The sequence below is a fragment of the Manacus candei genome, unplaced genomic scaffold (assembly GCF_025592945.1).
Source record: "Manacus candei isolate 608988 ecotype Guabito, Panama unplaced genomic scaffold, ASM2559294v1 h1tg000028l, whole genome shotgun sequence".
Classification (NCBI taxonomy): Eukaryota; Metazoa; Chordata; class Aves; order Passeriformes; family Pipridae; genus Manacus; species Manacus candei.
Genome location: NW_026138076.1, coordinates 27,924,015 through 27,951,643, shown reverse-complemented (window position 1 = coordinate 27,951,643; position 27,629 = coordinate 27,924,015). Strand labels below are relative to the sequence as shown.

The following is a 27,629-nucleotide window of genomic DNA, read 5'->3' as shown; positions in this document are numbered from 1 at the left end:
CTTATTGCAAGAAGTACACTCGTGTTCCTGAACTGTTGGAGAACATGGCATCTTAACCTCTCAACAGAAGACAACCATGATAATTAAGTTTAAGAACCTTGCAGCATATTTTGTGCCTACCTTACTGTATTAGGCTGTGTATGTTTTGTTATGCATTGCCCTGGAAACCCCAGTCTTGCAAACTTCTGTGCTGGTTTTTTTTTAATTCAAAGGTGAGACTTTTGAGAAGAGACACTCCAGTGGGAGGAAGCAGACTTCACAAGGGATTCTTGCTAGGCTGTTCTTCCAGTGTGCATTGCAGTAAAATAAGTACTTTTGTTGACTGGGGAGTTCAGCCCTGTAATCAGCTGTGTAAAAGGGTTGAGGACTTACTGACTTTTGGAGGAGAACTGCAAGCAGATATCCTCCATGAGTCCAGTGACTGGGTCTCAATCTCATTAATGTAAAGCTGCCCAGCACAGTTATGGACTGCTGCTTTTTTTTGAACTGGAAATAGGCTGAGTTGTACTGAAGTTTTCTGCTCTCTTTCTTCCATCCTCTTCACTTACCAGAGACTGCACAGATGTGGTTATAGACCTATGTATGTGACTGTACAACTTTGCTGCTGCTTAAGGAGAGACAGGTGCTTCCTAGTATGTTTGTATATGCAACACTTGACCTGATTTGCAAGAAAAAAACCCCAACCAACTAACTGAGTCTACATTGAAAGGTATTTAATATGAAATCAACAAAGTTTATGAAAGTGGAAATTAGCTGCCTAATTTCAAAAGCTCTTGTCCAGTTACAAAGAGAATATAGGAAGATCTTAGGAGAAATAGTGACTTTTCTCTTTGAACCTCAGTTCCTCACGTATGTGAAATGTACACTAGTGCTTTTTGTTCCACATGGGGATTGTTAGATACATAAAACATTAGTGGTAGGGACAGGTACCTCATGTAGGAGAAAAGGAATTAGAGTATTGGTACAGGTAATTGAAATAGCTCTAGAAGGCATATGTAAGTGGACTTGACCTTGTGATACAGTTAAACAACTGATAGATAAGATATGAAAGATTTACCTGCTTAAGAAGGTTCTGTTATTGTGTGGCAGAGTAAAGTTATTGAACTGAACAGTGGCTTTTGGAAGTAGAATTTTGAATGACCTGCAAGAGAGTTGTGTTCACACTTGGTAGATTAATAGCTTAATCAGGATTTAGCAGAGACAAAAGGCTAAATTTTTGTAAGATGTTAACCATGAACTGATTAAAATAAATGGGTACTATTGTTCTTAGTGGCCCCCAAGTTCACTCCTACCTTTTCCTCCATGAATCCATGTTTTATAAATTAATTTATTTTCTCACCTTTGGACTCATTGTGATCAGGTTATTTGCCCTGTTTAATTGGAGTTAGTTTTTTACTTCACAGAGAATAATGTGATGTTGCAGTTACTGTTGCACATTACATATTGCAAAATGATCAAGTAAACCTACTGCCTGGTCTAGTAACAAAATCTGCTTGCAATTAATATAATCTGTCTGCTTCTGCTGCTATAACTGTAGCATAGTAACTTTAGATTGATATGTATCTTAAAAGATAGTATCTCTTCCAATTCATTTAGTTTCCTTTTTTAAGTAGGGACGCTGTTTTTAGAATCTACTTTGTGACCACTTAAGTTGTCAAAAGCTTTTTGAAACCCTGAGTTTGGAGTCTTTGAAGCCTGCACAATCTAACAGTGTTTTGTATTACTGAGGAAATCCCAGCATCCCAAGATGCTTTTGAAACTGGAAATATTTGCTTTCTTAAAGGAATTGATTTGAACTTAGAAATATTATTGCACATTGTAGTCTGCTTGTTGCTGCCTTGTTACTTTTAGATTAGAGATGATTAAAAACCGTAGAATTGGTGGCTGTGAGGGTAATGTCTGTGTTCTTCGACTACTGTCAGATTTCTGATCCAATAGCTGGGCTAGATGCAAGCGAACCTAGTCCTCATCAACAACGTTTGCTGCAGGCAAGTTGTTTTCTGCTAATAATTTAAATTTGCTATTTTTGTTCTTACATTTGATGCTTTGTACCGGCTGTTTATGATGACTTTGTGCAGCAGGAGTAAACAATCAGAATGAACTATTAGAGATGTTACTGTTTGTCACCACAGGACAAATGATGTTTTTGTGATTATTTGTTAATAAAGCAGTAAGTGGCTTTAACACTGTGATTGTATGTATGTGCAGTATACTGTTAGGTGGAGGTTTTATTTATAGTACATAAATACTGGAGATGAATTTACCATTTTACAGTTTGTCAGTCACATACTCCCAAAGATCTGTGCCAAGCAGTGGGATAGTGTTTGTGCCTGTAATAACAAATACAGTTAATGGACCAGACGGCGCATGAAACATCAGCTTGAGGAGACCTTCCTAAAAAGTTTCTCGACATTTCTCGAGTTAGCAACACTGAAAGCCCTTGCTGTTCTGATCTAACTCTGACTAAGATGCAATTTGAATCGATATGCTGGCAGCTGTTAATGACCTGTGTATCTGAGAACTCCCTGTGTTGTCATTTGAGTGTGCCCAAATTGGGACTTGGAAATAGCAAGAAGTTCTTAAATATCTTGGATAAATAAGACCTTAGGGGATGATATGGAGGAGATGAGGGGGTACCTGCTCGTCTTGAAGACTTATTTCGCCAGAGCTGTATCTGTTCTTTATATATGTTGACTAGACTTAGGATATCCTTGTGTAGGAAGAGATGTCTGTACTACAAGTGCAGACTGTAGCAGTCATCTGCCTGGGCAGTAAGCTGTTAACAAAGACAGGACTTGGGTGTTCAGTAACATAGTGGTGGTTATAAACTCTTAACACAGACATCAGTAACTAAATAGCTCTGTTGTGGAAAGTGAGCTTTCCTACTGGACACAGAGACATAACAGTGGCTCTGTCACTGGACCTCTTGGCATCTTGGTGTATTTTGGATGTGTGGTGAGATATGTACCATTTCTGTTCACTTGAGGTCTTCTCATGGCTGCAGAGTGTAGGCAATATTTCAGGAAGCTGAAGCACCAGTATGGAACCTTTACCACAAAAGTCTGTTTAGAGAGCTGCAAGATAGGGTAGTTATTTAAAGGAGGGTTTGCCTTATGGTGAGGGAACAAGTATTGTCTTGATGTTTGAGAAGTAATGTCTGAGGCTGGGATAGGAAAGATGCATAAAGAAAAAAGATGCATAAAGAAAATAGTGAAGGCCAAGGAGGACACAGAACAGATTACAGGAAAAAAGAGGGTAACAGTTTAAATAGCTTTGGGTTGCCCATGTGTGGTAACATCCTAGAGCTTTGCATGCATCTGGAGAGTCTTACATCACCGATCTTTGATTTTTATCAGAATTCTTGAAGAAAGCCATAATCTCCCTTAACTGAAATAGTGCAAGCTGATCTGAAGTTTCCGATTCTACTCTTGGTGTCATACTGCTGTGCTGCTGACAGAATTTGTTATGTGATAGCTAAATGTGTAATATCATTTTCTTTTATTTAAATTCTTAAACAACACACAAAGGCTACATTGAAACAACCTCTAAGTTGCCCAGTCAAGCAACTCATGAATTCCAGAACTGAGCTTGCCTCTGCTTTGTTAATTAAGTTCTCTTGCTACACCTTCTGATACCATCTTTAATTACACAATCGCATTAGTTTTTCCAAAGCTGCTTGCTTCGTGCATGGGACAGATCTGCTAAAAGGGTGAATCAGGGCTGAGCAGTGAAGGACACTTTTGCCTGGAGGAGTCTGCTGGACTTCTACAGCAATGGAAAGATTTCTGATTGAAGGAGAGTGCTAACAAAAAGGAAATTGGCAGGAAGTGGGCAGGTGATCTGAAGAATATGTCAATTAAATATTCCTTGGATTATTAGATATTAGGAATTAGATATTATTAGGAAGCTACTTAGAGCAGGCTTTTTCTAAATGGTGTCGAAGCATGCATCTTGGTTCCTGAGAGGTTTTTGGTAGGAATGATGAACTCACAGAGCTGCAAGCACTTTGCCAGAAGTTGTGTATATAATTCATGGTCGTACCTACTTAAGTCGATAAGACCTCCCAGATCCCAGGTCTGAAGCTGGGTTCTCAAATCTCTGATTATTTTGGTGTGGGGGTTTCTTTGTTTTGGGGTTTGTTTATTTGTTTGTATGTTACTTTTTCCCCCCCAACACAGGAACATCAGTAATGGAGAAATAGTACAATTCATTTTTCAGGACTGTTTAAGAAGTTGCAGTATACAGGTAGATGCCTTCAGGTAAATGAGCACACAAAACAAGCTGTTGGGAAGGAGAATGCTTGAAAGTGTCAGGCCTGTATAAGCATGGAAGAGTTAGGCAGGTGAGAAGTGTGGGTGGAGCAGGAGGACAACGGGGATAAAATTTTATGACACTTTGTAAGGGATTCCTTCTATTTCCAGCATTGGCTGACTCTCATAAGCTAATTCTCACTGGTTTTGCACAGTAATCCCCAGTGCATCTGGCTCCAGGTGGTTTGTTGTCTGGAGAGTAGCTTGTATGGAGTGCCAGCTTCATTCTGGAAGTGGTGTTACCCAAACAGATAAACTGTGCAAGATTTATGCTGGTTATGCTGGCTTCTTCACACTGGGACATGTTACCTGCAAAAGGGATGGACTAGATTGTGTTAATGAGAATGCTTAGCAAGTGCATAGGAAATGCATCTTAAATGCTGAAAGAAGCAAGGGTTAGGATGGAAGGGGGAGGCTGATCATGCAATTGAATCTTGAACATATGAATATATGTGTACATATATAAATATACATACACACACAGAGAGAAATGCATAACCATTTCTTCATTTTTGCTTGCCTCAGAAATCTTAAAAGTTGTACCCTGTATGTTTTTGGACTCTTTGAAAATGGCAAAAGTTGCTGTTACTTGTGAGGCAGGCTGTATGTTTTCCTGTGCTAGCAGAGATGTCCACTAGAGAGAGAAGATTTTCATCTTTTAAGATATGTGCAGGGAAGTCCCTTCTGTACTGGCAAAGTATTCCTGTATGGGCTTTGGCAGCTTATGGTACAAAAAAATTCTGGTTGTTGGATGCCTTTTTTTTCCCCCCCCATGGTCCCAAACTGAAATAAATTAAATGCCTACTTGGTTTGCAAAAAGGAGAATAAAAATGTAAACCTTATGGAGGGTAACAAGGAAAGCGGGGGACTGTGTGACTAAGATGTTGGTGCTTGAGGGAATAATATGTTCTCTTAAGCCTCTCAAATATCTGGAAGATACCAGTCTTTGTTTCATTTTAACTTTCCCCTGCAGGTGTGCAGCTACTTTGATACTCAGATATCTAGGATATTAAATAATGGATGAAAGGAATGTTTCAATGTTTCATCCTATTCTCATAGTCCTTTAATATGACATCTCAATTTATTTGGCTTTGGACACATAAAGGTTTTATCTTTTATGTTGTTTGGTTTTGTTTACTTTGGTATTGATACAGATGCACCCTTTTATGTGAATATGGTGCTCTACAGATGTTTTCAACTGCTTATGATATGGTTTCTGGCAGAAAACTTTTAAGTATTTATAATTATTTCTGTTATTGGAAATATTGTTTTTAAAAAAATGGAGAATTTTTTTTACCTGTGTAATTCTATGCAGCATTAGTTACTAAGCGACTCTGAAGAAAGATGTGGTCGGATGGCAAAAGTATCATAACAAAAAACTAAAAATGTAGTGACTCGCATAAGATGTTTACTGCATAAGCTTCTGTTGTACTTGTTTATTTCAGTAGCACCTTATTTCAGTCACTGATCTCAAAAATTTGAGCTTTGTAAGCTGTTATCATGAGCGAAAGTTTGAGATTGGTCCCATATAACATACTTTAAAAAATTCTATCCTCAAACAGAATTAAAAGAAACAATGTTTCAATGTTCTCTAATTATGTTCTTTTTTGTTACGCACCATAATTTGATGTGCATAGGTATACGTGCGTTTCAGTCTGGTTTTGTTTTCTTTTTAACAGATTTCTGTGGATACTAAAGCTCAGGACACAATATCAATCTCATCATGACGCTCGAACATCTGTAGCTCGCTGGCGGATTTAAAAGAATTCAGCATGGCCTAGTTGACTTGACCTTTGGAAAATTTATAATGTCCTCTGGAACCAGTATCAGCAAAAATCGGCAGGCTCCCCGCCTGCAGGGTGTTGACCCAGAAACATGCATGATAGTGTTTAGAACACACTGGGCACAGGTAATGTTAATTAGTTTTATTGATTTGAAGTAAACTGCATTAATGGGAATTTGCTTCATTCTTTCTTTTGGGATAATCCTGAATTGCTCAGGAACAAATGTCTTTCATGCGGAATGTAGTAGATGGCAATGAATTATTTTTAAAATGCAAAGGAATTGACCTTCCAAGGTATGGTTAGCCTTTACTAATCACACTTTGAACTGCAGATTTGCATCTAAATGGAAGTGGTAGGACATTGTAATATCTTACTGAAGGCGTAGATCTTCTTACTGGCTTTCCTGTTGATTCACTGTGACTTGTACCCTGCTACAAACTTCTGTGCTTCCTTTCCTTGTGCTGGGTAAGGCTTGCCTATCTTTTGTGAAGTATATTAGATGCATAGTGCAAAGCTGTATGCACTGTTGTTTGTTATGCACAGATGTAGATTATACACTTCAGCATATTCTAAAAATTGTTTGCATGTCATCAGGATTATAATTGCTTTTAGGCGAAGATGTTTTGCTCTGAGCACCATACTTTTAGGCCTTATCTGCTGCAGTAACATGAATAATAGTTTATGTAAAATTGATTTCTGTGCTGCTGCTTTTGTTGTCCTTTGGCTATCCCAAGAAGCAAGCCAGACAAATGATAGTGTTTCCGAGATGTTCCCAGTGTCAATCTCACTTAACTCTAGTGATGTTGTCATGTTAGGGGAGCCACTCTTCCTTTGTGGTTTTGTGGCAATTATCCTCCACTAAAAGGCTAAAGACAATGGTTATTTCACAAACAATGAGCTTCATGGTTTGTATGCCCAACAGAATTTAATCCAGGGGTATAAGTGCTGGCATGACAATTATTACTCAATCCTAAAACTATATTGAAAGTTGCATGAGTATGTGGGCATCGGTGGCCATTCAGTATCATATGAGATGTGGCAAAGAAAGAGCAGTGCTGTGCTGCTGCTGCTACTTTTACTACTGCAAATCATCCTGTGATACTGGTACTGCTGAGCACAGTTACTCTGGCTGAAGAGCAGGTCCTTTGATTTCAGTCCTCTGTGACAAAGACACTTATTTCAAACATCGTTGAAACTCAATTTCCGAACACTGAGGAAACCTAACTTATCCCTATTTCAGAGAACCCCTGGCTTTCAGCAATAGGACAAGTGGCAAATTTAGTTTCTGTCTGTCAAACTTTTTAAATTTGAAAGCATAAAAAGACTACGCTTTTTCTGTTAAGAATTTTGATTATTTTTTTCCTTGCAGTGGCAAGTGCATATTTTTTAAAATGCACTCAAACTGATCTGCCTTTGTTTCTCTTTAGGTTCTGAAAATCTTAGAGAAGCATGATCCTTTGAAAAACACTCAGGCAAAGTATGGGGCAATCTCACCTGATGAGGCCAGCACTGTTCAGAATTATGTGGAGCACATGCTTTTCTTATTAATTGAGGAGCAAGCAAAGGATGCCTCAATGGGGCCTATTCTGGAGTTTGTGGTCTCAGAAAACATCATGGAGAAGCTTTTCCTTTGGAGCCTACGGCGAGAGTTCACCGATGAGACAAAAATTGAGCAACTCAAAATGTACGAAATGCTAGTAACCCAGTCTCATCAGCCTTTGCTGCATCACAAGCCCATTTTGAAGCCTTTGATGATGTTGCTGAGTTCCTGCTCAGGAACAGCCACTCCAACAGTGGAAACAGAGTTGGTCGTCCTCTTGAACCAGCTCTGCTCTATTATCGCCAAAGATCCCTCCATTTTAGAACTGTTTTTCCACACTAGCGAGGACCAAGGAGCTGCCAATTTCCTCATATTTTCCCTGCTGATTCCCTTCATCCATCGAGAAGGAACAGTAGGCCAACAGGCCCGTGATGCGCTGCTTTTCATAATGTCTTTGTCTGCAGAAAACAGCCTTGTTGCAAACCACATAGCAGAAAACACCTATTTTTGCCCAGTAAGTTGTTCTTATTTTGCATAGTCTTCAGTGCTAAGCTAACTGTCTCTCCTGCACTCTTTTCATCCTTTCCTGTCTTTTTTGATAAAGATGTGTTGTAACACCTTTATTTCTGCTAACAACTATTTTGCAAATGATAACGCTGTGTAAACCAGCTCCAATGCCAAACACAGTCTTGCTTCTTGTTTCCATATCAGTGTCTTGTGCTTTTGGACCAGCACAAGTGTTTTTGCAGTCACACAGTGAATTAAATTGGGAAATTGATGGAAGTTATAACAGAACTCGGTCGGAGGGAAACCTGTTCTGCCTCACTGTGAGGCCCCTTTGAGATTCTGGGGCTGAAGTGTCTGAGAAATGGGATGAGGTGTTCTGAGGAGGTTGTTTCTGGTGGCAGTGCTGGCTTAAGCAGGCTGCACTTGCCACACTGACATCAGTTCAAAAAACAAGTGTGAAAATAGTGAGAGTGTTATAAAACTGTAATATTTTTTGCGAGATAAAAGGAAGATTTGCTCATTGTCACAGAATGGGATGTTTCTATGGCAGTCTCAGGCAAAGAACCATCTTACTGTGTTTTGCTCTGTTACAAAACTTGGTAGTACTGTTCCATTGTTACATCTGGCAAATCGATCTTACTACGTGAATAGCAAGGCTTTGCTGTTAAGTAATTAATCTAATTTAACTAACAAAGCTGGCCTACTGCAGTTTTACAGCTAAAGCAGAATGGAGTAACACCACCTGCTTCTTCATGCCATATCACAGAGATTTGCAATGGCTGTGTTCAAACCTTAGTATCATTCTCTACAAAAGTTGCTCTTGTGTGTCAGTTTTTGGACTGATTCTTTTATCTTCTTCATGGCTTGCATTTTAATTTAGTAAATGCCAGAGCCTCACATAGCTACTAAAGCAGAGAGCTCTAGAGCAGAGAAAACTAGAATCCCTGACTTAAGCATCACTGCCTGACAGCTGCTCCAGCTGTAGTTTTCCATTTATTCCAAGATTGCTTTGAGCCATAAGGCAGAGCCAGGTTTGCAGGCTAGGGGAGGCCTACAAATTGCAAAACAAAACTTCTGAGTAGTTTCTTTTGGTCAGTTGTAAATATTGCATCGTTTTTTTTTTTTTTTTCTGACGAGAGATTCCAGTTGACCTTGTTTAATAGATGCTGCTAAAGAGTATGATATTGGTCCTCAAACTGTCCCAGAGACAGATACCATTATTGGATCCATGCTATAACTTCCAAAATTACATCTTCCAATTAATGAAAAAAAAAAGAAAGAAGCAAAACAAGGAAAAAAACCCTTTTTATACTGAAGATAAAAGCCAGCTTCCAACATCAGGGAGCCATGATTGACAATCATTCCAATTAGAAAAGCTTCTTGTCAAAATGTGCTAAAATCAGATTTTTCTGAACAGTAATGAGACTGGCCTAAGTCTATAGTAAGACTTTAATGTAATGCCATAGATTCAGCTAACTAGCTCACTATCTTTCTCAAATTTGAGTTGTGATGAGCTGAAGAACAGATTTTGGTGGAAGAATCTGTAGGTGTCAGTGACATTGCTGTGTGTCACTCAAATCAGTACAAATGTTGCCTCAGGTGCTCTGCAAACCAGTTCTCACAGTCCTATGCTGATAGGAGCCGTGTTTGGGGGGCACTGTGATGTTATCCCTGGTTCTAGGGCTGGGTTGGCATATAGGGTTTTCTTTGCTGTACCTTATTGCGTAGTATAGGCAACCCCTGTGATGGAGTCTGGCCATATATCTATGCTGCCTCATATATCCAGATCAGTGTTAGATCTGTGCCAAAGTGAACCTTAAGGCTTTCTTGATACTGTTTTTTGACATAACTTTGGTTAGCAGCTTTTTAAAAACTGGATTGTCCGTAGTTCCATAGTATTCAGAACTGTAGGTGAATAAACTAAAAAGGAGGAAGGAGAGAGGCTGCAGTAAGGTACATCACTAACAAATGTTTTGAGGACACAATGTGTAGGCAAACTACTGGATAAAGTTTTCTGATGTCACACCATATAATTTTTATCGTGTTTCCATCTGAAAGTTTTCTGAATCTGACTGAAGACACTATCTGTTCAGCATTATAGTAAGAAAATAATGCTCCTTAAAAATTTTGAGCTGGATAACATCTCAAAGTCTTTCCATAAAACCTTGTATTTGTAAATACCTCAGAGCTTAGGAAAGCAAGTATTAAAGCAGGAGGAGGGATGGCTCTGCAGTGTCCTTGAAATGTTGAAACTGCATAGAGATAGAAAGACTATGGATGTGAGAGGAAAGGGAATTATTAAAGGGAAGGAATTGTCCAGGTAGCAATTGATCATTCATTAACAACATATTGTAATCACATAATGTGTCTGTGATTACAAATCACGTAGTCAGTCAGTGTTTTCTGTGAGTCAAGAGAAAGTAAAAATTAAACTGGTTGATGGTGAGAAGGAACCTGCTGGAGATGCTTCTGAAAGTAGATGAGCATGTAGGGTTGACATGACAAATGTCAGGAAAAGTTTAAAAGGACACTGCTTTGCATAAAACAAAAAATAAAACCAGTCTTGCCCTTTCAGGATCTGAACTCATTCATTTCCTTACTTCTCAGATTTTTTTTCCATTGATGTTTTGTTACTGATTAAAACTCTGTAATGTAGCCTGTATATGTGCAGTATTTTATAGATCTGCTTATAGAATGTTCTGTTGGTAATTTCAAATGGTAATCCTGTTCATACCATATACTGCTGTGAATGTTTTCAAATATTTTTTATCTAAAGAGATGGAATTGCTTGCAGTGACTACTCTCTTAGTGCTTAAGAAACACTTTCGTAGAACCGTTTTAGCTGTACTTCACAGCAAAAAGAAGAACTTTCTAAACTTTACAGATTTTAGCAGCTACATCTGACACTTCTTACTTCAGTAGGTCTGACAAACTAAAGAATTCAAGACATAGACTGATTGTGAGTTCACTGCTCCTTTCAGTGGAGAGTAGCATGTTTTGTTCAAGGTCAGTTTCTTATGCTTAGGGACTAATATCCAGATGAAGGGGAAATGTGGATAGTACGCTGCTTTGGAAATCAGATTGCTTCCTGAGACGGTAGGATGTGTTTATGAATAGCAATTAAATTTTAAGCAGACAATAGAAAATCAAGTATGCATTAATTAGCAGCTTGTAACACAAAAGAATCTCAAGTTCTCTCATCTGAAGCCTGTGTTTGTGAGTGGAACTGTTTGTGTGGGTTACATACAGGTAATTCTATGGGCCAAGTAGGATTTTCATAACTTTTTTCTGAGCTCTTTTACAGTGAGAAAGAGGAAAAAAAACCAACAAAAAAGATTCTGGTTATAAAAGAATGTGGTCATACAAATAAAACTTTGCTCAATAGCTTTAGCTTCTTAGTTTTTTAATGTGCCTCCAGCATCGTCTTTTACCTGTCCTTTGTCTGTCTGCATATATATGTGTATAAAACTGTGTATATGTCACTGTGCTAAAGCAGTGAATTTTCCACAGTATTCCCCCCTCCCCCTTAATATTTGGCTTAATTATATATGCCAGAATAAATGCATCTTAAAAATTATGTGAATTAGGAATGGAAAGTATACAGAAAGACAGCCTTTGTCTGACTGGATGGGTTAACAATTACAGTCACTTGCACTTTCGTTTGATCAGAACCTGAATCCCCTTCTGTCAACCCTTGGTCTTTGACCTGCACATTGTCAACTGTTTGTTTTCTGAGAGATAAGAGAATTGTGTTTCATCTGAGCTTTGACAGTCTATTCCTGTAGATGCCAAGTAGCCCTTTGTAAGAGAAAAAATTCTTAGAGGAGTCTGCTGAATGAAAATTAAAAAGATTTCCATCAGGCTGAGTTTTAATGTTCCCATAAAAATGAGAATCATCATAAAAATTATCCTGAAGTTGTATAAAATCATGTCAGAAAGATAAGAGTACTGAATAATATTTAGAAAGTTTCTGGCTTCAAATAACTTTAATAATTAAAACCTTCACCTGAAGCTACCATACTCTAGATATATTAAACAAAACTTAAAAACACTTTTTGGAAATATGCTTTTTAAATTGTAATTAAAAGTGTGATCTTATGCTTCAGTGATACCTTCTACATAAATCGCCTGTAAGCCTTAATGTTACTGGAAAAAATGTTTAAACAGTAACTTATTTCAGGCTTTCTTATTTCTTCTTCCCCCTTCCAAATAAATAAGAAAGGAAAAAGAAGTTCTGAACAGTTGTGCTTTTTGGATTGGTTTTTTGTTTTGTTTTGTTTTGTTTTGTGTTAGTTTTGTGTGTGTGTTTTGTTGTTGTTGTGGTGGTTCTTTTTTTGTTGTTTTGTTTTGGTTTTTTTAAGTGGATTCAGCTGAGTTTAATTACCTGGGAATGAAAGTCAACATATATCTGTGGTCTAAGTGACACTGATCATCAGCTTTTTCTTGATGGGGCACTTTCCCCCTCCATTTCTAATGTTTCATGTTTCCAAGTGATATGACTTCCTGCAGGCATGTGTAAGCAGTAACATTTGAATCACCAACAAAAGACAAGCTGTGAATATAGGGCAGTGATGACTGTTTCTAAAAGGGACCAAAAGAAAGTGACAAATGGTTTTAGAAGAATTTAAAAAGAAATTATAATTTAGGATTAAAAATAAAAAAAATAGACAAAACAACCTGATCTCCATCATTTTCTCCTAAATACCAGATCTTGAAAGAAGAATATTGTATAGAAGGCTCTTTAAAATATTTATGTCTTTCTACCCTGGGACTTTTTTGAAAGGAAATGAGATTAATCTTAACACTCTCTTATATTCCTTAAACTAATAGGAGAAACCATTTGTGGCATTGCCATTCAAGCAGATGGACAGTTAGCTTATTTCTTCTTCTATTTTTGAAATACAGGTGCTAGCAACAGGACTAAGTGGCCTCTATTCATCTTTGCCTACAAAGCTGGAAGAAAAAGGAGAAGAATGGCACTGTCTGCTGAAAGATGACTGGCTTTTGTCACCAGCCCTTGTGCAATTCATGAATTCCCTTGAATTTTGCAATGCTGTGATACAGGTAATTGAGCAGAGTTGGCCTGTTCTTTTGAAATAGTAGTCTTTTATATTTTCTGCAGAAGTTTGTACATTATAGAGTTAATTTACTTTTTTAATGGTATGGACTTTTAAAGTTACACAAAAATAAATTGCTTATAAAATGAATGTTTTGTGCTGTCTGTCCTGGTTATAAGGATGAATTAATAAATTTTTGGTTTTCAAGTGACAAGTGTTTCAAATGAAAGCTTGATATTTCGTTATGTAATTGGGAGGATTTTCTGTTAAAAGAAATAACAAATATTTATTGCATTTTAATACCACTGTTGATACTAAAAGTAAATTGAATGCCTTTACATGTGGGAAAATGTTTTTGTATCTGTGTTTGTCTAAGCTCTCATAATAGCATACAAATGACAATAGTGAAAATAGTCTGGTTTGCCTGTTGGTGAGTACAACATAAAGAAAGCCTTCCGAGCAGAATTTAGGTATCTTCCTAGAAATATAAATTCATTTTAGATTGGCCTGTTTTGAATCCACTCTGTGCTTAATATTTCTTGTTAACAATTTTTTTTTGCTTTGCTTCCTTACTGTTTTTTTTCTGTTTTAAATCTAAAATGACATTTCTGTCTTTACATATTGTTTTTAAGGCTAGGAAAAACCCCTATAGAACTCCAGTCCAGTTTTTCATTAAAACATAATATAAATTCTACAAAAACTGTAGATTTATGTATTATTTGAAGAAATGTGCTGAATAGAATTGAAAGTTTAGTCACATTTATTGTTATATAAAACATGTCTTAATGCAATGTATGCGAAATAAAGGAACTGATTGACTGTTAAAGCATTGAACAAGCAAAAATAACAGCTGTCATTGTTCAAATGCAATATACAAGATTTTTTAACATGCATGTTTAAACATGAATAGGAGACAATATTCATTTTGGTGTCTAACCAGAGTTATTCTACAGATCTACATTTATGGGAGACCATATTTCATACCTTTATTTTGAAAGGTAATATAAAGAGTGCTGCAGAAAAACTAAAGAGGAACAAATTCTTTTAAAATCACTGTTCAAATAAATTCAAAATCATAGAGGATCTTCAGCTGACATGTAGAAGGAGCAGTTTCTGACTGCTGGTTGATTGTGTCTAGTATAGTCTTTCTTCAGTTAAATTGAAAGCTTGCTTACTGCAGGAATTTTTGCTCTGTGCATGCAGTGGTCTTTGTGATGTGGCTTTCTCTGTGTTGACCCAAAAACTTTGACCAGAGATTAAAAAGGGACAGTGTAGCCAGGACATTTACTACTTTTTCCCTGGATCACAGCAAAGGAGGGGGCCACCCTTTTTCTTCCCACTTCCAAATTAAGGGTTCCAAATTAAAGGAAGTCTGGTAAGAATTGCAAGTGAGAGAATGTATTTGTGACCACAAGTAGGCTGTGACATTCCAGTCTCTATGTGAACTTTGTGAACTTCAAACAAAATATATTAACTTTGAAAGCTTCTGAATGGAATTTTATTTTGCTTTTTTATACATGAATTAATACTATGTTTTCATTGCAAAGACAAAATGAATGCTTCATTATAAAAGTGAATTTTTGTCTTTTAATAACAGTTCTTTTTTTTTTTAAGATCCTAACCATCCTATTGAATGAATAATGTAGGTTTTGGTATATTTTCTGTTTGTTTTACAGTGACTGAGAGAAGGGCATGTGAACAGTATATTTTTACCCTGTAGATAGCGAGTGCTTTGGTTTACCTACTCTTGAACCATAGGAAAGCAGCTGTTCTGCTTTTTCTTCTTGTAGGAAGACAGGTTAACAATGGCAAATCCACCTTCAAGTGACCCTGACAAGGTTGCAGGAGCTAAATTTAGAATCTCAAATCTTCCTTTGATACACGGGCATACACACTTTTCTGTCCATCCATTCATCCTTGTCAGCGGGCAGGAAGATTGAAAAGCCCTGTCGCTAACTTTGGCAGACTTACTGTAATTAAGCAGTTTCTTTGTAGAGGGAACAGTCTTTAAGAACCTGAGTCGTAGCAAATGCTGGTGAGAAGGACAAATGTTTGATTAAATGGCAAATGTTTTGGTAGTGGATAATAGTTATCTATTCCCTGTCTTGTTTTAAATCTCACTGGAACTCTTCTGTGTCTTTCTCTCTCTCACCCTCCTAGGTGGCACATCCCTTGATACGTAACCAGCTTGTGAATTACATTTACAATGGATTTTTGGTGCCAGTAATGGCTCCTGCACTCCATAAGGTCAGTGGTGTATGCAAGCATGACACAAAATAATAACGCGTAAAGGTATTATGGAAGACCTCTCTGTAAAGATCCTATTAAATGTACTGTCAGCAGTGACTTCCATACAATTCAGTAAGTTTCTAGACTAACTTTCCATCTTTTCATTCTATGCTTTATTAAGCACGATATAGGTATTTCTGAAAATGTTTAAAATTCTTAAGTGCAGTTCAGAACCAAAATATTTTTGTTGTCCTAGGCTCACATATTGTCAAAAAAGCGGTGACATTTTAGGCATTTCATCATGGCAGACATGTTTCCATGAGCATTTTTTTTCCAAATATTTTCCAAAAGGAAAATGCCCACAAGGAAAGGGTCAATAATTATTACGCTAATTTTAGCAAAGTTGCAACTGTTTTGTATTTCCTTATCATAGCTGGTAGAGCTATTTTCCTAAAGTGCAGTCTGGTGTCAATTTTCTAATGTGTTGGTGTGCAATTTATGTTACATTGAAGAAAAAATTTTCCCCTTTTCTTTGAATTTTAGGGGTTATCCTCTGCAAAATATGACACCAATGTTGGTGAATTTGCTTAATTTTTTTTGTTTGTTTCTTAGGCTGCAAGAAGTTACATTTCCAACTGTTGCATAATATGTCAATTATGTCAATTCTCCATGCCTGGGAGTATTCCAGGCCAAATGGGATGGGGCTCTGAGCAACCTGGTGTAGTGAAAAGTACCCCTGTCCTCTGCAGAGGGGTTGAAACTAGATGATCTTTAAGGTCCCTTCCAACCCAGGCCATTCTATGGTTCTATGATTCTTTGAATTAACTGTCTTCATTGCCCTGTAAAAGCACACCTTGTTTGAGGAGAAAAAGGAGGAACTGCTGAAAGTAAAAATCCATGAAAAACTGGGAAGATAACCAATAAATTACTTTTTGAAGGTCTCCTGATTTTCACTAAGCCTGCCAAGCAGAAAGCACTGCAGCTGTTCCATTTCCTGAGAGGACAGTGAAACACCATACCCTGCCTTCTTGTCCACGACTTGTTTTAGTAGCACACACAATTCTTCATGATAAATAGTCACCAAGAAAGTCATGAGCAGCGTAGAGTCTTTTTCAATGATTCAGCAGACCTCAAACATTTTGGAACTTGGTGAGGGTTCAAGTAAAAGTTGGCTGTGATCCAGATCAAAGCTGTAACCTGTCACTGAAATAGTTCACCTCCTTACCTGGCAGTAATTTTTTCTATTTCTGTATCTGGACTTAATCCCTTACCAAGACTGGGAATTAGAAGTGAAAAGCCTAACCAGTTTTAGGTCAAGGTTACGGATAACAAGGGAGATATCAGAATGGATTCTTAGTGAGTTCTCTTTTTATCTCTGAAGTACTCAAGACTAATCTTAGATTGTTTTGAGTACTACTATGCCTGTAAAAGCCATTCTTATCGGTCAGTAAATCTGCTAACACCCTATAGGGTTGATTACTTCCCTGTTCATGTTACTTAACTAATTTAAAGATTGCTATTCTGATTACTTTTTTTTCATGTGATTAAAATTTTGTTGAACCTCATTTATATACTCTGAAACTGGGTGAAATCATAGTTCTCTTGAAAATGGGAATACTGGCTGCTAACATGAGAGTTTTAAGCCTAGATCTTTCTTGAACCCCAACACTCTGTTTGGTGCCTTGTTCTTCCAGTAATAAGCCTTTCCTTGATTAGCCTTAAGACTGACCTTTTTCTCATTAAAAATTAACTACTTGTGTATAAACTTCAAATGCATTTAATGGAGAAGATGGATTGCACCATCTAGTGGATCTGATACAAGCCTCTCACATCTGTGAGACCAAAACTCCATAGCAAAAGGAATCAAGTAAGTAGAGGCACATTTGACCTCTCCAGTCTTTCTTTCCTGTGCTCCATGTTAATTTAACAGAAAATAAATATTTTACATACTAGATTTTGGGAGAGATGTCTGTGTGCTAAGACAGATAATTATGCTATAACAGCTCTTCCATATATCAAAGTAATTTCTAGTTGCCATTGGAAACATTCATGCTAAGTTGAGGAGTGGGCTTTGAAAACTGTATCACCCCTTTGGGAATTTGTGTTGTAATTAACCTTTAGGTTAATAAAAAATTAGAAAGGGCCAAAATGAGAGAAAGGCCAGTGTACTATGATGGTTTTTAAAACAGAAGTTCTTTCATTTAACACAATACTAAATGGATCTTGATTTTTCTTTTAAACTCACTTGAAGTTGGTTTGATATCATAAAGTCTGCTTGTGGCTGAAGATTTTAGTTTTCATTCAGTCATTCAGTTTGGGTTGTTCTGACTCGTTCTGGCTTGTGAGTTCAAATTCAGTGTGTAATGGAGTGTCGTATAAATACCTGATTAGGAAGACAGATCTGTGAAAGGTTAAAGAGTGGTAAGAGGAGATGATGATAATTATTGGCACATCTTTCTAAGGTGTTTCTATAAATCTTTTTTCTAGAATTTAACTGGGGTAGAACAGCTGCTTCTGATAATTCTTGGTGATCGAGGGGTGAGGGAGGGAGGGAGAAAGAAAAGAAAGAAGGAAGAAAGTCTAAACTTCATATAGCATTCAGCCTTTAACATCCCATATCCAATCTGGCACCCATGGTTCAACCTTAATGTAAAAATTGGAAGGGCGATGAGCTTCTGGGTCTGCTCTTGAATGACCTGGGGAGGCACACTACTACAAACCTGATCTTTCTGTACTATATTCTAGTTTTTCTTCAAGAAGTAACGTCTTGAGGAAGAAAACTGTACTGGAGCAAGACTTGCATTTGTTTTTTCCAAAGATGGTTCCAGTCAGGAGTGAGTTTGGACTAGATGATCTCCAGAGGTTCCTTCCAACCCTAACTATTCTGCTATACTGTGACTTTTTCAATGTATTCTGTCACCAGGTCCCCATCCCCAGTCAGCAGTGACCATGCATTTTTCATAGTCTTTCTTTTGCTGTTGAAGCTCTTCTTCAACTCCAGCTGGGCTTTGGCTCTCCTAATCCTTTCCCTGCACACTTGGACACTTTTTCCATATTCCTTCTGGGTCACCTATACCTGCTCATGTCTCTTCCATGTTTCAGATTTGTTGGGAGCTCCTAATTCATCCATGCAGACCTCTTGTCTCCTTTCCTTGACTTCCTTCCCCTCTTCCATCTTAAAACATTTGACTATCAAACGAGACTTTTAGTTAAAGTAGCATAAGAATTTCAGTAAAAGTATTTCAGAATTTCAGTATGTGGTCCAAAACTCTGAGATATGCGTATGTGTGATCTTGAAATGTTTGTAACATTTATGGAACTGTGTAGTAAACTCTGCCTTTTTTAGTTTTTTTTGCAGATTATCTCCCTATAAATACTTACTCTGTACACCGTTCACTGCGTGAATGAAACAGTACAAGACTGTTGAGGATGGAGATGTGTTTCTATGAAAAAGTCAGGGGGTGGGGAGACCAATGTGTTTTGCTTGGTGTGATTTTTCTGGTTTTATCTCAAGAAGCTAGTATGGAGTTGAAAAAAGAGTTCTCTAGTTCAGGTTTTTTCCAGTTAAGGAAGTTTCAAATTGATTGGGCAAGCAAGCTAGCTTGAAATAACCTGTTCTTCACAGTGAGCTCTGTGAAGGTTATTTATATAGCAGATTAACTGTGATGTGCTTAAATAACCCAAACATTCTCAAGCTTATGACTACCTAGCTTCATTTTTCAAAGATAAGTATCCTAAATATAGTATATTCTTGTAGCCTAATTTATACCTTGTCTGTACTAGTCTTGTCGCTTTATGTGGGTTATCCCACCTACGTGTAATGAGCGACTGACAAGTGTGTTGGTATCTCCAAAGCTGCACATTGCTGAATGGGTAGTCACAGCCCAGATTTGTATTGTGTAGCTGAGGATATGCATTAACTGGCTGTGCTGGATAGCCCTGCCTCGTCCTTTGGTTGTCTGGGTGTTATTGTACTTTTTATAGAAGAGTTAACTTCCTTACTTCTGACATACCAGTTTCTTCAGAGACATCAAAAAAAAGTGATTCAGTGATATTGTTTGGGTGGGGGTGGTAGCGTGTGTCTTTGTGCAAGGTCCCGAATTCATTTAAAAACAGAAGGAATAAAATGTTTTGTCTGTAAAGATGCAGATCTAAAGCAAATGTTAATTTGGTAGTTTTCTTTTTGTAGTAACAATCCATTATTGAAATTTTTGCCCAAACTATGTTTTATTCTTTCTGGTGTAAGTGTCTGGGAGTTAAGAAAATTGAGACTTTCTGACTAAATCAGTTCTTAAATTAAGACTGGTAATTTTTGATGGCATATCAGTTACAACTTAAAGTATGTGATTCTGTATGTTCTTCCCTACATTTTGGTACTCAGGAAAAAATTAATTGTGAGAAGGTATAATTCTGCTCAGGTACAGGGCCATACCATTCAATCCTGTGACATATTTCACTGGCTGTTTCTTGCTGCACTTTCAAAACTAATATCTTTGAGCTCTATCAATAAAATACAAGATCTTCTGGGGGCAAATTATACAAGGGTCTAAGTGATCGAATAAGACTAATTTTCTCCTCAGTTGAAACCTAATTGAAATCCCAGAGTGAATCCAGAATAACCCCATGGAAGTAATTTTTACTGGTTCTGCTAGAGACCGTATTGCCTTATTTTAGTCTTCATATATTTTTTAGTAGATTGTGTTTATTTACCTTGTTCTTTTAGGTAGTTACAGCACTATTAAGTGAAATATAAGTGAAATCCTTTTCTGAAGGTTCTTAATATGGATATATATTTTGTAGTCATAACCATGTGCTAGTTAATTAGGAGCCACACTGTGGTATATGTAAATATTATGTTATCTTTGATACAATTCAGGTTGATTATATACATCCTTGTACTGTAAGCGCATATGATTTAATTTTAGTTTGGCATTCAGAGAATTTGGGTGACAAAGACAGTTATTCAGAACATCTTGAATGTTTATGTAATTTGTGGTACTTCAATTTACTGAAGAAAGCACTAAAATTTGACAAATTATATGATAAAAGCAAATTTTTAATGTCAGCGTTTACTGCTTTACTAGTGGCATTTAATTGCTAACTGTGATACAATTATTTTTCTACTTGGAAGGCTTGTTTTAATCTGAATAGGCTTGGTTTAGTCTGAATAATGGAAAATTGTACCAGCTTTTTAGTGTAAAACATTTCTGTTGGCCAAGTGAACAGAATTGCTCTGCGGAAGTGCTGGCATGGTCCTGTCAAATAAACTCTGTCAAGTGGATCTCAAATCTACTGCACACTAACCTATCTAAAAGAAAGCCTCTAACATGGCATGCTACTGTGATAATTCAGTAATACTTGCTTGATGATTACACAGCTCAGCTAGGGGGAAATGACCTGTAAATTATACTCTACAGATTAGAAGGAGCATCTTTATAAATATCCTACAAGACTGTCAGTTCCCATTTAGAAATAATACCATCTTTCACCTTACTGAAAAGCAGTCAGACAGCTGCTGTAAAAACATGCAAACCAAGTGTCACTGAAAACTTTGAGTAGTCTTGTGCTTTGGAGAAGCCCAGTAATAGCACAAAGCTTAACTGTAGCAGCTGTGGTGTGGGTATACATAAAGGTGCCTTTCGCTTTTTGCATCAAACACTGGAGTGCAGTTGAATTTTCATCTGGTGCAAGCTGAAGCAGTTTATAAACGTAAGGTGAGGGAAGCTGAAATAGTATGCATTTTCTGGTTCCCCCGATGTGCAAACTTCCTCTGTCCCTGATCCTGCTTGTCCCTCTCTCTTTTGCCAGGACAACTGTTCATATTTAAAACTGGTTGAGGTTAAAACTCACCTTTACTTCTGGATAGTTTTAATCTGAATCAATTCCCTCATCCAATTCACTGTGCAGAGAAGTGAAACAGGAACCCTTTTGCTTATATAAGCAGAGGGCAAGAAGGTGAAAATTAATAGGAGAGAGTAGAAATGGCTGTAATTTTTTTTTGTCAGTGAGGTGGGCTTATTCAGATTAAAACTACTCATGGATCTAGAGAATAAGTTCTATTAAGAACATTTATGTTCTTTTCATGGGCAATACGATGTCCTTGTAAGAAGGAAAATTGTGATGGAAAGGCGGAATCATGTAGCCATATTCCTGTAAGTGGGCATGAAGCTGTAAATTAGAAAACATATTGTGTGATTCCCAAAGGAAAATAGCCAGTAATAAAGAATCAGTGCAATTGGTGTAACACAGTGAGTGTAATATATTAAACTGAACTCACGACAGTAATTTCTAACTCTTTGCTATTACTTGGCACAGAAACTTGTAAAAGCTGGATCTCTTTACAGTGTTCTGCCTCACCATCTAATCAGTCATCAGAGGAGGCGAGAAAAGATTTGCTAAAAATTATTACATAATTAGAGAAGGGTATTACATGGCTAAAAGTGGCTTTCTCTTTTCAATAATCTCCTGTCAAGTATCTGGCTGGCTATAAAGAGTCTCAGGCAGTCCCTTTTGTAGATCTTTGTCCCAGATCTTAAACAGATCTGTGACAAATGATTGTTGTGCAGAAAAACATGTGGATTAGGCTTTTTTACTGGTATTTTTCGATGGACACTTTAAATTTATATATATATTTAAAAAATCCATCAACTTTTCGTTATTACAACTGTTAATAATGAAATAAAATAAAAATGATAGAGTGGTCTGATTAATGCAATGGATATGTATTTTTTCTTGTTTTTTTATTTTCAATCCTATAATTTTATCTTCAAAGCAGCAATATCCCTGGTCTCTGCCATTAGCAGAAGGGATCTAAAGCAAGGGATGCTACTGGTGGGTTTCTGTTTTTGTTGTTGAGGAAGCAGTGGATTTAATATTGCTGAAATACCTTTATCAAAACATAGCTTGAAATTTACTTCCTTAACGAAGGAATTTTATTAATTTCCCTTTGTTGTGGTATTTTTTTTGACATTTGAATTATCAGAGGTGAAGAATTTTCAAAGTATCAGATTTATGTAAGTTTTGACTTCCTTTTAATCATCTTTTCAAAAATGTTCAATTCTGAGGGCTAGCTAAAAGCTTACTTGAACAAATGATACTATAACTAATGTTTACAGTAACAGTTTTTGTAAAGCCGCCTCAGTATTTGACTGTAATGGACATACTTGACATGAGTAGTACCTGTTTAGTTCTCTGGGAACATTTGTTCTTTTGTTGTTTACCTAAGCACTGATTTGAATTTATTAGAAATGATTTCCCTCTTTCCTCAAATCTGTCTCATGAGACATTTGTGTAAGAGGAGACAACCAGCAGGTAGTCTGAATGAAGCTTAATAGCATGGCTTTAGGATCTTCGAAAACAAAGATCTTCAATAATAACTGCACAAATTGAACTAGTCTCACTTTCAACACTCCATGTATTATGTATGACGTGATCTGTAGAGAAGGTGTGCAGAGTTAAAAGGGTTTTTGCCAAGGATGGGATTTGCCTAGTGTAACTTATTTCTCCAGTGTCCTTCTCTAGTTAATTGCAAAAAGAGTGAGTTCTCTAGAGGCTCAATCAGAGCAGACTAATGTGTCCCACAGAGTAAAAGAAAAATTAGCCTTATGGAGTTAAAATTGGCTTCCTCGAATACTTCTCTAGGTGCCTCGAATCTTCAGAAGTTACCTCTGCTGTCAGATATGCTGAAAGAGAGAAGCAAACCCAGAATGCAAGGTGGCAAAATAAGATATAACTGTAAAAGCACAAGGCATCTGCTTGCTAGGTTAATCAGTCTTTTTCCTAAGCTGCAAACATGGCTTTCATTTAAATGCCCCAAAGCAGTATTTTTGTTTGATTTGCTCTTGTGGGGAAGCAGAAGGGCGGTCTCCTTGCTGGTTTGTATGGTTAAGTTGCACACAAGGCACACTGAGAGAGCACTGGAACTTCTAGAACATGATAGCATTAAAATTGCTTGCCCAGCGTTGACTTGCCTACTTTGAGTGTTGCACAGTAAGCTGCAAAATAGACCCTAGCTTCATTTACTGAGAGAGTTTGAAGGAGTGTTGTGGATAAGGCAATGTGTTTTCATTGAAAAATAAAAAGATTTTTACAAATCCATTTAAATGTTGACAAAACTTAGTCATCATATCTCTTTCTTGGAAAATGATTAAGCAGATTCAGCAGCTTCTTTCCCAAGAAGAACTAAAAATTAATTGTAATGTGGTACCCTGTACAAAATCCCCTCAATTAAAAAAATTAAGATTTAACAAGATTGTAAGTAACTCCCTTGTGAACTATTAGGCCTTCATTAATCTTTGGTTCTTCTAGCTGTGTTTAGTGGTATCAGTGAAGTGTTGGCTATTAAAAATGATTTCTTTTTTTGTCTAGTCCCCAAGCTGTTAGGAGCACTGAATATGCTCTCAGAATTCAGCGTTTCTTTTCTAAACTGGTCTCCAGCTGGCTTTCTTCTGCTCTGTGTTTCATTCATGATATGCGCTTTGAAAAGCATATGGGTTTCTCTCACTGCTAGAAATGTAGGATGAGTTGTCCAAAGAGTATCAGTTTCAGAAAAAGGTCACTGCCCTTGTGAATCTGCTGGCTTTTCTTCCTTTCATTTACAGGTTCAGTATTTTATGCATATACATTGTCAGCAAACAGGTGTGAAACCTACAGGCCAAGAATGTGCTTCTTTTCCCCATAAAGGATGAAGAAGTGACATGGAGACATGACGATGTATTACTTCTGTCTGGCCTTTCCTTGGCAGAAGGTTTAAACTCATCAATGAACTGTGTGCTGTAATAATGATGTCATATGATGGATTTCTTGGACTTTGCTTTTTACTGCTCGTTGCTATTAAAAAAAAAAAAAAAGAAGAAAATAAAAGTAAGCAAACCAGTTCTCAGGGCAACAGTCACTAACTCTCACCAGAAAGCTGTTCTTTTTTACACCACAAGTCCCCAGACCTTTTGGCTATTGCAAAAAGAAAAAAAAAAAAAAGAGTTTCTGGTTGGAGCTGAGCTGTTTCTATTTCCTGATGAAAAATTCAACTGTTGCTACTGCACTGGTGCTTTTTTTCTAATGCCAAAATGAGCTGGTCACCCACTGTATTAAGGATGGTGTAGCTGAGTGTTAGAATAAAGCCTCAGACTGATTCAACGACCTTCACTTTAGAGCTTCTGTCTCACAAGGTCTGCAGGCTGCATACCCCATTCCTATGTTCTGTGTAACCAGCCAGAAGCAGCCTGTGATCTTAAATGCTTTAAAGAGAATGTTTGCATCACGACATTACTGTGTACATGGCTAACATGCAGCATAATGGAACAGGGATTTGAATATTTACAGCATGTTACGTAAACGTTGCCCTTCTGAATATTTTCTAAATCCTCTTAGCTCTTAAGTGACAGCTTTTTTTTATTTTTAATAAAATCAGTCTTTTCATTTATCCAGCTAAGTTTGGTAAACAAAAGACGTTTAATACTTCCTTTCATATAGACAGATTCTTGTATTTAAGGGTTTATCTTTGTGCACTTAAGCTTATTAGGTTCCTGGGTAACTATTTTAAAAAAGCTGACTTTGCAAAAGCAGTACATGGTGCAGAGGTGGGCTTTGGAATTTTCTGTGCTTTGCCAGTGTATACTGTGAATAGGTAATCTCCAAAGGATTGCAGTAAGCAGAGCAGTGTGCATTATGGTATGCAAATGTCACATGGATATTTGAATTCTATTTTGATCTACTAATAGTCAGTAGTGAAGATTTTGGGTTGGGCTTTATGTGTGTTTATATGTGATACATACTCCTTTTAAAAATTGAGTAAGAATTGTGCTGTGGCAAAATAAAAGGAAGGAAAATTGTGACAAAATTCTGGACATCTATGGGGATTTTCTCTTTAAAGCTCTAGGACCATGGCTTTGTACCGTGCTTTATGCTCTGACATTTATTTTTAATTGTGTTAGATGTAGGTTTTCACAAAATCTGAAAAAGCTTCTGAGGGATGACAGAAGTGTGATAAAAGAAATGACATGGCCAGAAAGGTGGTGGGGATCTAGCATGATTTGGTTCTTTGATTTTCTGTATGTGTGAGATTTGGGGTGTCAGTTGGGGGGAGGCTTCTTTTTCTTGGGGAAGCAAGACAGATAAGAAATGGGTTTAAAAAGCTTGCAAGGCATTCAGAAGCATGATTTTTGAAAATTTAGGAGCAAAGACCTCAGTGGTTTTGTGGCAGTGTTATGGGTGGAGAACTTAAGAGTGTTTACAAGGTATACAGTTGCAAAGGGTGGATGGATGGACATTTTGTGAGTGCAGTATGTTTGCATTTACATTACTTTTGCTTTACTTTTGCTTGTAGGTGACTGTGGAAGAAGTGATGACTACTACTGCATACCTGGATCTCTTTTTGCGCAGCGTTTCAGAACCAGCCCTCCTCAAGATTTTCCTCCGCTTTATTTTGCTGCACCGACATGAGAATGTGCATATCCTGGATACACTGACTAGCAGAATCAACACGCCATTCCGGGTAAGGCAAGCAGCTGATGTCTCCAAATTGATCCCATTTGTTAGTTGCAGTGTCACTGATGTATTCCTCAGGAATCTAGTCTATATTACTGTAGCATGTTTACTTAACTGTGACGTTACCAGCTTTCTTTGATTAGAAGGTGACACTTTCTTGCTCAAGTGATTAAGCTGCTGCTTCCTTTTCTTTGCCTTCACTCCCCTGTGCAATAAAGTTTATCTCAGCTTTGCACTGAACCCCTTCTTAGCCCAGGCACAGTGTGCCACAGTAGCTGGAGAGAGAGTTGACAGAGTGAGTAGTTACCTTTGCTAACAGCTGGACCTTCTGGCTGAGAAAATGAGGACTTGTTGCACCAGACTGCCCTTCTGAGTCTTGCTTGGCTGGCAGCCTTGGCTGACTCTTGGGTGGTGCACAGCTTCATGGATGAAATTAAGAATAATGTTTCAGTGCAAGTGAATGTTTAGAATGTGCAATAATATTTTAGAGAAGCCAGAACATCAGCACTTGCATTAAATTTGTGTGTTAGGGACAGTAGCTTCATCTGAAAATTGTTTTGAAATATGGGTGCATGCAAATATCGATATATGCTGCTGTTAGTGCATCTGTAAGATGGATTAACTATGAGAACTGAAACGGCTTCTGTCAACAAAAATGCAAATGCTGTTGTCTCTGCTAATCATTAATACTGTTACATAGGCAAACAAAAAGGGAATTGTAAAGAATTCTGCATCCCTGAGCAACTCAGGATCTCAGCCAAAATGATTCTGTGATGCTAAAGGAGTTTTCTGCAGTATAGCCTGGCCAAGTGCAGAACTGCCAGAACTGCAGCCTTCTGTGTGTTTCTGTAGCACAAAAGCTGTGTACATTATTATTGATGAAAATACTGATTAGTAATTTGCAGGGTTAAACTTATGTACAGACAGGCAACTTGTAAAAAGGACTATGCGTTTTACAGGACTTGTAAAAATACTGTCCTGTCTCCTGAGCATATTTTAAATCTTTTTACAAAATTGAAAAATAGATTTTATTTATTCAGAAGATTGCCATTTTGCAATATGGTTGCAAAGACAAATGAATAATATTTCCCTGTAAACTGAAATGTCTTAAATACAGGATAATTTAGGGCAGCAGCAGGTTTTTTTGAACTTTCATGGCATGAAGAAAAGTTATACTTGGCTCTCTCTAAATTTCACAGAGGAAATGAAATTTCCTGTTTTTCTCTGATGTCCCTCCCCTGGCTAAAACACACCTTTCGTGTAAAAATCTGACTTTTTCCAGAGGCTTGTTGTGAAGCTCTTCAACTCTGTCCCCATGTTCCTATTAAGAACTCCAGTTGCAGATATTTCTCTCTCTCTTGTCCCTTTACTCTCTCCATCTATTTCTGTAGACATGAAGTCTTGGATTATTTGTTGACTCCTAGCACAGGCAGTGAAGAGCAGTGACAAGGCAACAAGTTTGAGCTGTGCTTTACCTTTCAGCAGGCTAGTTCATGAGCATTTTCCATTTCTCTTCTCTCTGCTTATTCCCTTTCTTTGGTTCTTCTGTTGGTGTTCCATGACCAAACTAGGAAAGGCAGTCAAAGAAGGTTTCTCTTTTCAGAGGCTATCAAGTGAGGTTCACTTAAACTTTGTTATTTAACTGTTTCACAGAGATACCTACCAAGTTGGGGGAAATACATGGATGTATATATATATTTCAAGAAATCTATGCATT

The 27,629-nt window shown here is 37.3% G+C and overlaps 1 protein-coding gene across 9 annotated transcripts in view; it reads left to right on the top strand.

Moving 5' to 3' along the window:
- The window catches only part of FHIP1A (FHF complex subunit HOOK interacting protein 1A), an 86,697-nt gene that overhangs the window by 44,556 nt on the left and 14,512 nt on the right, over positions 1 to 27,629 (top strand). For 8 of the 9 annotated variants that reach the window (XM_051790586.1, XM_051790591.1, XM_051790588.1 and 5 more), the window contains 5 exons: positions 5,990 to 6,219; positions 7,522 to 8,148; positions 13,047 to 13,205; positions 15,359 to 15,445; positions 25,752 to 25,919. In XM_051790586.1, the coding sequence (XP_051646546.1) occupies positions 6,118 to 6,219; positions 7,522 to 8,148; positions 13,047 to 13,205; positions 15,359 to 15,445; positions 25,752 to 25,919 (1,143 nt within the window). In that variant the 5' untranslated portion in view covers positions 5,990 to 6,117. Of the gene's footprint in view, positions 1 to 4,210; positions 4,343 to 5,989; positions 6,220 to 7,521; positions 8,149 to 13,046; positions 13,206 to 15,358; positions 15,446 to 25,751; positions 25,920 to 27,629 lie in introns of those variants that run through there. The other variant, XM_051790594.1, reaches the window with a different exon arrangement.